Source organism: Macaca nemestrina, chromosome 10, assembly GCF_043159975.1.
Source record: "Macaca nemestrina isolate mMacNem1 chromosome 10, mMacNem.hap1, whole genome shotgun sequence".
Lineage (NCBI taxonomy): Eukaryota > Metazoa > Chordata > Mammalia > Primates > Cercopithecidae > Macaca > Macaca nemestrina.
In genome coordinates, this window is record NC_092134.1 from 33,490,797 (window position 1) to 33,500,775 (window position 9,979).

Below are 9,979 nucleotides of genomic sequence, written 5' to 3' on the forward strand. Positions count from 1 at the left end.
AAAGATTGTAAAAAGGAAAATATGATATATCATGCTATTATATAGTTGTTGCCTTTTAATTTGACAAAATAGTAGTTCTCATGTAAGGTCTCTTGTGTAATGAGATTGGCTATGCAAGTTTGCAGATAAGATGTATCCCAGTGTGAAATTGCTTGCATAATAAAGAGGTGAAGAATTTAAAGAGCTAATGAAAACAGTCTGTAGGGAAAAATAGACACCAAGAATTCTATTCTTCTTGGTGGAAGGGGAGATGAAAAGCACCCTTCTACCCAATTATCACCATAGGAGAAAAAATATTAATAGGGGAGGAAGAGGAGTTAAGCCATGCAATTTAATGCCCATTCACCTCCACTATAGAGTTTGTGGTAAAATCTAAATTGTGTACCAATGGTTGTCATAAATGTCTTCTTTCATGAAATCAAATAGATGCAGAGTTCTACATTACTTTGAATGTGGGATGAAGACTGGGAGCAAATGGAGTAAGAGAAGAAAGGACATTAAAATCTGGGTTATAGTTAAATTGGTTCCTCTTAGAACTAGTGAAAATGTTCACACTAATAAAACATCTATGAGGGCAAGCTGGCATTCATTCATTCATTTAGTCTTCATTCATTTTCAACACATACGTGATGAACCGTTCTTCAATGTACTAGCCAAGTATCAGGCTTTGGTAGTTAATGCAACAGGCATCTCTGCAATCATGCAGCTTTTATGGACTAAGGATAGGAGATACTGAGCCAAAGTCACTCAGTAACTATAAAATTATCATTGTGATAGTTGCTATAAAAAAGCAGGACACTGTGAAGTCATGTAAGAAAGGAAATTAATCTTGATGGGAGCCTTAAGAAGGCCTTCCAAAGGAAGTGAATTATATTTATACCTAAAGCACCAGTAAGATTAATCCTGATGAAGACAAACAAAGGAATTTATCTGTTAGGATTTGACACAATAGCAAATAACAAAAACATCTAAAATATTAATAATGGCTTAAAGAGAAAGAGTTTATTTTATTCTCACTTCCAAAGCCTAGAGCTAGGCAGTCCAAGGTTGGTAGGGATCACTTCTGTGAGGAACCCAGGATTCTTCTTTTTTGTTGTTCAATTGTACAGGTCGTCTAGTTCCAAGGATACTTCATGGCCCAGGACAAATGCTCCAGCTCCAGCTATTTCATTAGCATTCAATCAGCAGGAAGAAGAAGGGGAGGAATAAGGGCACACCTATTCACTTTAAGAGCACTTCTTATATCCCATGGTTATGACTTAGCCATGTGGTCACACCTAGCTGCAACAGACACTGGATAATGTGGTATTTATTGAAGAAGACATGTGCCCAACTAAAAGTGGAGTTTTAGTACTATACAAGAATAAAGGAAGGTGTTACTAAAGACAAAATGAGGAGGGGAGAATGTATATTGGGAGATGACTAATAGTCTTTGCCGGAGAAAACCATATGTGCTAAGGTAAGGTACAAGGCAAGAGGAAGTTTGGTATACTGGAGGGAAAGAGGGAAGCTCAGTGTGTTTAAACATTATGGGCAAAGGGGAGGAAGAGTGTTAGTGTTCCCAGACCAAACCGAGAGACGGGCTGCTTATTCTCATGGTCCAATAACAAGATGCAGACAAATTGGGAAAGAAGAGATTTACCTGTAACCAGGTACAGGGAGAAGGCTGGGGAAAATATCACCAGACCAAATCAAAATTATGAAGTTTTCCAGAGATTATATACCTTCTAAGCTGTATGTTTACCTGTAAGTGTGCATTCATCTAAAGACATAAGTGATTAACTTCTTCTCATCTATAACTAAGGTCTGAGTCCTTAAGACCTTCCTCTGGAGCCTCAGTAAATTTACTTAATCTAGATGGGTCCAGTTACCAGGGGTGATTACCCTTATCTTGTCTCCAGCTAAATCATGAAGATTTGGGAGTTCCTTTAGACCCCAATAACACTTGTGTGTGGAGGTCTGGGAAGTTCCTTCAGACCCCCAGTAAAACCTGTTTAATACTAAATGGGTTCTGTTAAGAATTCCTTTGTTATTTCATCATGCTTCAAGGCCCTGGAAAGACCTAGGCAAAACTCTTGGTGGGCTTTCGTTATATTCCAGCCTTTGTATAAGGGCTAGTGGCTCTATCAGCTTTAAATATTTAACTTAACCACTCCGTCAGTGCTGCAACAGTTGTCATGGAGGCCTTCCTGTTCAGGTGTTAATGAGACCTGACCTGCCAGATTAGTGGTGGGATACAGAGGGAGGTAGGGGCAGATCATGCATAACCTTTTGGATCGTATTAAGAATTTTGAACTTCGTCAGAGGAACAATGAAAAACTATTGAAGGTTTTAAGGAAGAGAAAAACATGATCACATTCTCATATGAAAAAAATATTTCTCTGATCACTGTGGAGAACAGGTTAAAGACAACGTTGGCAATACTTAGAAAGTTTAGGCCAGGCACAGTGGCCCATGCCTGTAATCTCAGCACATTGGGAGGCCAAGGCAGGTGGATCACCTGAAGTCAGGAGTTCAAGATCAGCTTGGCCAACATGGCGAAACCCCATCCCTACTAAAAAAATACAAAAAATTAGTCAGGTGTGGTGGCAGGTACCTCTAATCCCAGCTACTTGGGAGGCTGAGGCAGGAGAATCACTTGAACCTGGGAGGTGGAGGCTGCAGTGAGCCGAGATTGTGCCACTGCACTGCAGCCTGGACAATAGAGTGAGATTCCACCTCAAAAAAAAAAAAAAAAAAAGGTATACTCTTTGGTGTATACAATTTCTCATTTATGAATTTATCCTGAGAAAGTCATCAGGCAAGTAGAGTAAGTATTACAAAGTCTGGAAGTATACCCACTGAATGTTTGCAGTGGGACCAAGGCTAGGAAAGTTTCACTCTCTCATGTATAATTTTTTATTTTGAATGATTTGTTTTACAATAAGCATGTGTTACTTTAAATTTCCTTGAAAAATCTATAAGTCAATTTTACTTTAGAAAACAAAGGCAAAAAAAGGCCTGTGGCAATGCTATAAAGTAGTCTAGATTGCTAACTCATCCCAGATTGTTGCCTTTTGCTTTGATCACCATTTCTGTTATTTCCTCTTTCCTGGATTCTGCCTTTTGGCCTGGTCCCTTTGCATTGACAATCTTGAACATCTGTTGTCCCCTTGAAGAGTTCTACTAATTAAGGAGATGGCTTCCATGGTGTGATAGAAAGACAAACGGACCTAGAATTAGAGGACTTGGATTATAATCTGGACTCATTTGTAGGATGATCTTGCAAATCGAGTAACATTTTGAGCATCAGTTTTTTACACTTGTAAAATAGGGATAATTCTGACTCTATTTTATTGGGCTATTCTATATCTGAAAGCATTTTATAAATTATGGAGCACCATTATCTATCATTGTCATATAATTTACACACACACACACACACACACACATACTGCCTCACAGGGAAATTCCATTTCTTCAATGTTAGACTGATATAATTATTCTCAAAAGTGTTTTTCTTTGATTGAGCTCAAGTTTGTCTCCCCACAGTATATTATTGTGACTGTTTTTCAGTTTACGACAACATAGACTTGGTCCAGCCTTCCTTTATTACCATGTAATAACCAACAAAGCAAATGGATTCAAACTATATAGATTTAGGTCTATTTTTTATAGTAGAATTTTCACATCTTTTTGGAACTTCAGGAACACACTTTGTTCTCCAGTGAAAAGTTTGAACAGCATTTGGAATAAAGGAAACCATCTGAGGTTAAGTGTGTTCTGGTGGCTTCTTCCCATATATAATTGAAGATTATGTAGCTTGATAAAATATTTTCCTTCAAATCTTTTTTTTTTTTTTTTTTTTGAGACGGAGTCATGCTCTGTCGCCCAGGCTGGAGTGCAGTGGCCGGATCTCAGCTCACTGCAAGCTCCGCCTCCCGGGTTCACGCCATTCTCCTGCCTCAGCCTCCCAAGTAGCTGGGACTACAGGCGCCCGCCACTTCGCCCGGCTAGTTTTTTGTATTTTTTAGTAGAGACGGGGTTTCACCGTGTTAGCCAGGATGGTCTCGATCTCCTGACGTCGTGATCCGCCCGTCTCGGCCTCCCAAAGTGCTGGGATTACAGGCTTGAGCCACCGCGCCCGGCCTCAAATCTTTAACTGTAAAGAAATGAAGTAAAAATTATGATTTTACACAGCCAATTTATATGCTGTCTTTAGGGGGCAGTGCTAAACCACTGATACGTTTCTTCATTTCTGCTAAAGCTACTGGTAATAGTTAATATAAAATAAAGCTAAAATGGCAATCTTGATATTTGTGATACAATTATACACACCCCTTAATATTAGTAAAATTTTCTAGGTAGTCAAATGAAAATGATAATTTGAAGCTCATTTATTCAGTGATTCATTCAATAAATATTTATTGCTTCATTATGCACAGCACATTGTAGGAGATACAATGTGAATAAGGCAATGTTTTCTTTCAAATAACTTACTTAACAAGGGTAAATAAGCCACACTTGTGTCTGTGTACTGTATTTGCACAAGCACACAGTGTGTGTGTGTATACAACTCTTTCAGGGTAAAAAATAAAATAACAGTACTTACTGATTGTTATGTGCCAGTCTCTGTCAAGCAATTAATGTTATCTTCATATAGCCCTGCAAATAGAAATTATTACACTATGTTTTCAGATAGGGAAACTAAGGATTAATAAGATTATGTGATTTGCTCAAAGTCACAAAGCTTGGAAGTGGTAGAGCTAGGATTTCAATGTATATCTGTTTGAGTTAAAAGGCAATGCTCTTTGCCACTATAGCATCTATCAACTCAAGGTATCTGAAATACCAAATGCAAACACTTGCACAAAGAGCTAGAGACAAGCAGAAGAACGTGATATCATGCATGTTTGTGGGAAATCTGGAAAATTTTAGGTAAGGGACGAAATCTGAACTCTATTTTGAATCAGTGGGATTATAAGAAAATAATAAAAATGATAGTTAATACTTATTGAAGCTGTATGTATCAGGCACTTTATATTTATTACCTCACTTAGTCATCAGGAATAAGCCCTGAGAGAGGTTCCACTGTATTGTTTTCCATTGCATTGATAAGGCAAGAGAGGCTGACAATGGTCTTATCTGGTGAAAATCATACAGCTAGTGAGGGGGATATTTGGAACTTGAATCCAGAACTGTCTAATTTTAGAGCCCAGACCCTTAACCACTACAATATGCTATGCAGACAAGTAAAGTGAAAGAAAGAATGAAAGCATAGAGCATGATTAGGCAAGGGTAAACAATTCCACCTGGTTATAATCTGAGGTGAGTGTAGTGGAAAAGTAAAAGGGCTAAAAAATCATTTGACTATAGAACCTTGAAGCCAGATTAAGGAATTTGGATATCATTTGCTGTGAAATGGGAAATAGTTGGAGCTTTATGAGCAGGTAAGAGAAATAAACTTTTTTTTTTTTTTTTTTTTTTTTTTTTGAGGGAGGAGAAAGAGATAGAGGAAGTTCCCTGTGTGATTGGATTAAATCATTGTAGCACCATTAACAAAATAGAAAAGAATGGATTAATCTAAAATGTTGACAATTCTTGGCCAGCTATCAATGTTGATGGTCAAACTGTTAGCTGATCATGAGTTGGTAAAGGAGATACCTTTTTGATCATCTTATCTATTCCTGTCAACAACTTTATCAAATATATATATATATACACACACACACACACACACACACACACACACACACTCTTTCAGATTAAGATTTTAAACTTCCCTATATATATATATTTTACTCAAAGGATCTGTAGGGTCAAATATCCCTGTGATAATTACCTTCTATTATTGATTTGAGAAGTATTTATGAAAGCATGGGCCACTATGTATCAAATTGCAGAAATTTTCACTCCCTGTCACAGAAGGCAAAATGCTCTCAGGAGTATACTTGTGTAACAGAAACATATTCACCAAATATACCTCTTTTATTTAAACTGCAATTATTTACATCAGTGTGGTTTTTCAGTATATTGTCTTTTACAGGGTATTGTGCCAAAGGAGTGGTCACAGAACATAGTGGTGAGGGGAGAGTAGGCTTTGCAGCCCCCTAGTCTGGATTCAAATCCTTTTTCTACCACTTGCCAGCTTCGTGACCTTGGGTTTTCCTTGATCTCTCTGGCCCTTAGTTTCCTCATTTATAAAGTGAGAGGAAAAATATTTGCCTCAAATGGCTGCTGTGTGAATTAAAATAGTTAACAGACAATAGGCCAGTGATACTCCAAGTCACATTGTAAGTTCTCAGTCTAACAGTTGTTATTATTATTATTATTGTGTTTTACAGACAGTGACTGATTGGGGGGCAACTTAATTTCATTGCTTCTTAGTTACTGACAAGTGATCAAGGGAAAGTTAAAATGTGAATGCAGAAAACAAATTCTTTTAAATAGGAGGAAAAATAAAATCTTATATTCTATTTTTAAAAGCAACAATTTTGGGGGCAGGATGCTATTTACAATCCAATATGTAGAATATATTTACTTGCTTTAGTAATCATGATCTATCAATGTTGTTCTGAACAGTACATTCAGAGGGCCTTTAGACAATTTATTGTATTTCTTTTTATTTATGTATATACAACTTTTTTTAAAAAATTCAGTCTGCTAAGTATTCAACAGGCTCTTAGAGTATGAAATTTTTCCTCAGTTTCTGCAAATTTTCATGCTTTATTTCTTTGACCCTCCCATCTCTACTCTTAATTTTTGGAGCTCCTGTTGTTCAGATGTTAGAGGTCTTGGTTTGACCCCTAGTTTTCTCCCCTTTTAAATTCTTTTCATCTTTTCAGAAATTTTGTCAGATTTTTCTAACTCTTGTATTGGATTTTATGTATTTCATAACTTTCTGTTCTTGTTTCATGGCTATAAATATCTTCTCTCTGAAGATACTATTTATAATTTTTTTCTCTATATTTATTTTGGTGTCTGTTAGAGGTTTTTCTCAAATATATGATTCTTATGAGTGGAACTTGCTGAGAGGTTGGCATCACAGTAGAGACTAATACATAGATCCCACCATTTTCCTGCTTATTTATAGGTCTTTTTTCTTGGGAGGTCTGTTTCTACAGAGAAGAGTATTCTAGTTGTTTATCTGGGGGTATAAACCTTGCTGCCATGTTGTCTAATGCAAATATGGTAAGGCACTGAGTAGGTTATGGATCTTCATTACTATATAGATATTAATTCTCTTGTTTTTGGAGACTCGGTGTATCTATACTCTTAGAATTCATAATCCTTTTGCTTCAACTTCTCCAGAAAAATAAACCTCTAATTTCTTGCCAGTGGTGAAGATTTAGTTTCCTGGCTGGGTGAAAAGGAGATGGGTCTAGGGGTATAATTCTTTCTGATATTGAGTTTCATTCTGTGTCTGCCCCACTGACACTTATACCTTCACAGGTAGCCAGTCCTTCCAGTTCTTTCCACATGAAGGTACTTTGCTTTCAGTGTTCTCATGTTTGCTAAGTCAGGTAATACTTACCCACCTGTGATCCAAAAGTTACCCAACATTATCCAGAAGTTTTCTTAATATTGTTTGTTCATCTCTCCTGTCATTCTTATTTTTATGGTGTAAACATTTTAATAAATGTTCTACCATCATTTTAGTGAGATTTGGGAGATAACAAAGGAAAATATATGTGCTCAATATGGAAGTCTCATTATGAATTTTAAAACTGTTGCCCCTTTTATATGTATGATATAAAATTTTATGAAGTTTTATTTTGGTGGCATTCTGAACAAACAGGTTTATCAGGAATTCCCATTTCAGTAAAATATTTTCCTGTTAGTGCCCTGACTGCATTTTTCCTTAATTTTATGCCTAAACCTAAATTCTCGATAAACCATAAGATTTTTCTCATTTGTTGGTATTCAAATATTTTATTAGGCCATTATCATGTTCTATTCTTCATTATGAACTTCATATATTATAAGCCTTTCACACCCAGTTTTTTCACTTTTAACTTAAGTTGGACTATACATATTTTTGTCTCAGTCACAGGGCACAGCCATGTAACTATGGTTAAAAGTGAGCTGACTTGTTTACCAAGATATACCACGTGTCATTTGTAGAATTTAATTGGTGTTAAGATATCTAAATATCATTGATATAATATATTGATATGATATAAATTTAATTTCAGAGAACCTCATCTACAATCAATTTGTCACCAGGAGAAGTGGAAGAAGAAGATGATGATGAAAATACGTGTGGGCCATCAGGACTTTGGGAAGCATTAACTCCATGTAATGGATGTAGGAACCTTGGCTTCCCCATGCTTGCACAGGTAAAAGTTTGCTTTTATTAAGGTACAATAAAACAAAAATGGTTGCCTATGTTTTTAAGTTAAAATCTCCCTCCCCTTCAAAAATCAAATTAGGATCTTGTTTACTTTGTGGTTTTTCTCAAAGTCTCAAGTAAAATGTGCGTATAACTTAGTGTGTAGATGTGTGCATATGCGGAGACATAATTTATGTAAAAAATTAATATTATTTAGTTTGGTTATAATGCAGAAAAGTTGTCTTGTTTATGAGGTTTTAATATTTTGAATCCAGAAATATATCATTTTAAAGAATGCTATTTTTAAAAAGTAACTAAAAGTTATCTACAGATATAAGGAAACATATTATGGCTCTTTAAAAGCATAACCAGTGATTATATTTTTCTCATCACAATGGAACATTGTAGAATAATGTGAATGTGTACTTCTGAAGGTTTTGGAATAAAATCCAAAAATGAAAACGGAACACTAAAATATTGACTATTAATTTCAAGTCATTTCATATCATTAAGTCTACTTTAATTCTATAGTATCACCTTCAGGTTCCTGTTGAATGTTGTGAATCATATACCCTTAGAGGAGTTTCAGAAATGGCTAAAATATTCCAGAGATAGGAAATTTGAAGTCATGGTGAAAATGTCTCTGCACAATAAGTAAATAACTTAATATGAAAGGGTATAATGGTAAGAGGTTAATTACATAGAATGTGGGTGGAAAAAACAGTCCAGGACAGAAAAGGATTCACAGTACTTATCCAGAAAAGCGTTACATCTCAAAGATATTTTCTCTTCTGTCACAACAAATACAAAGCAATTATGTCTAAGAAACCATCACATCTTCCATATGTCTGTATCATAATTTGATCATAGCCACTCAAATTTCAGTATTAATTTATTGTAGAAAGCAAAGTAGAATATTCAAATCAGTATATAGTACTTAAAAAATCTCTTCATAGGACTTTAAGACAGTTTACTGTAACCTTTACAGAATTGTTGTCAATACATACTAAACTGTGAGTTCCATAAAGGTAGAGATTCAAACTTTGATGCTCAGCATCTGCAGTCTAACGCGTAGTTCCTGGCAAATCAGAAGAATGCGTTGGATGTGGTGTCTCACACCTGTAATCCCAGCACTGGGAGGCCAAGGTAGGTGGATTGCTTGAGCCCAGCAGTTCAAGACCAGCCTGGGCAACATAGTGAGACCTTATCTCTACCAAAAATACAAAAATAAGCCAGGCGTGGTAGTGTACATCTGTAGCCCTGGCCAGTCAGGAGGCTGAGATGGGAGGTTGAGGCTGCAGTGAGCTGTGATCACACCACAGCATTCCAGCTTGGGTGATAGAGTGAGATCCTGTCTCAAAAAAAAAAAAAAAAAAAAAAAGAAAGAAAGAAAGAAAGAAAATAAAAAAAGAAAACAAAAGAAAAAAATGTCTTCTTTATCAAGCAAAATCTGATGTATATAAAACAAACAAACAAAAAAAACAACCAAAATATAATTGGAATGAAGTAATAGTTGAATGAATCTCAGTGAACAAATGTGTATATTCTAGGGTGTCATGTCTTCACTTAAAGATTTTACATATAGTTTTTTACCTCATATCTACATGGGTAAAGGGAAAGAAAATTAACAAGCATATGTTGTATTTTATTAGCTTACCCTTATCTGCT

The 9,979-nt window shown here is 35.8% G+C and overlaps 1 protein-coding gene and 1 long non-coding RNA gene across 14 annotated transcripts in view; one reads left to right on the forward strand and one right to left on the reverse strand.

Moving 5' to 3' along the window:
• The window catches only part of LOC105463367 (ankyrin repeat and sterile alpha motif domain containing 1B), a 1,291,052-nt gene that overhangs the window by 341,798 nt on the left and 939,275 nt on the right, over positions 1-9,979 (forward strand). For all 13 annotated transcript variants that reach the window (XM_071072455.1, XM_071072454.1, XM_071072448.1 and 10 more), the window contains exon 9: positions 8,175-8,318. In XM_071072455.1, the coding sequence (XP_070928556.1) occupies positions 8,175-8,318 (144 nt within the window). The remainder of the gene's footprint in view (positions 1-8,174; positions 8,319-9,979) is intronic.
• Positions 3,080-5,879, reverse strand: LOC105463360 (uncharacterized). The gene is made up of 3 exons (XR_976280.3): positions 5,822-5,879; positions 4,592-4,644; positions 3,080-3,212 (listed from the first exon to the last, which is right to left on the reverse strand). It is a non-coding gene; the product is annotated as an uncharacterized lncRNA (long non-coding RNA).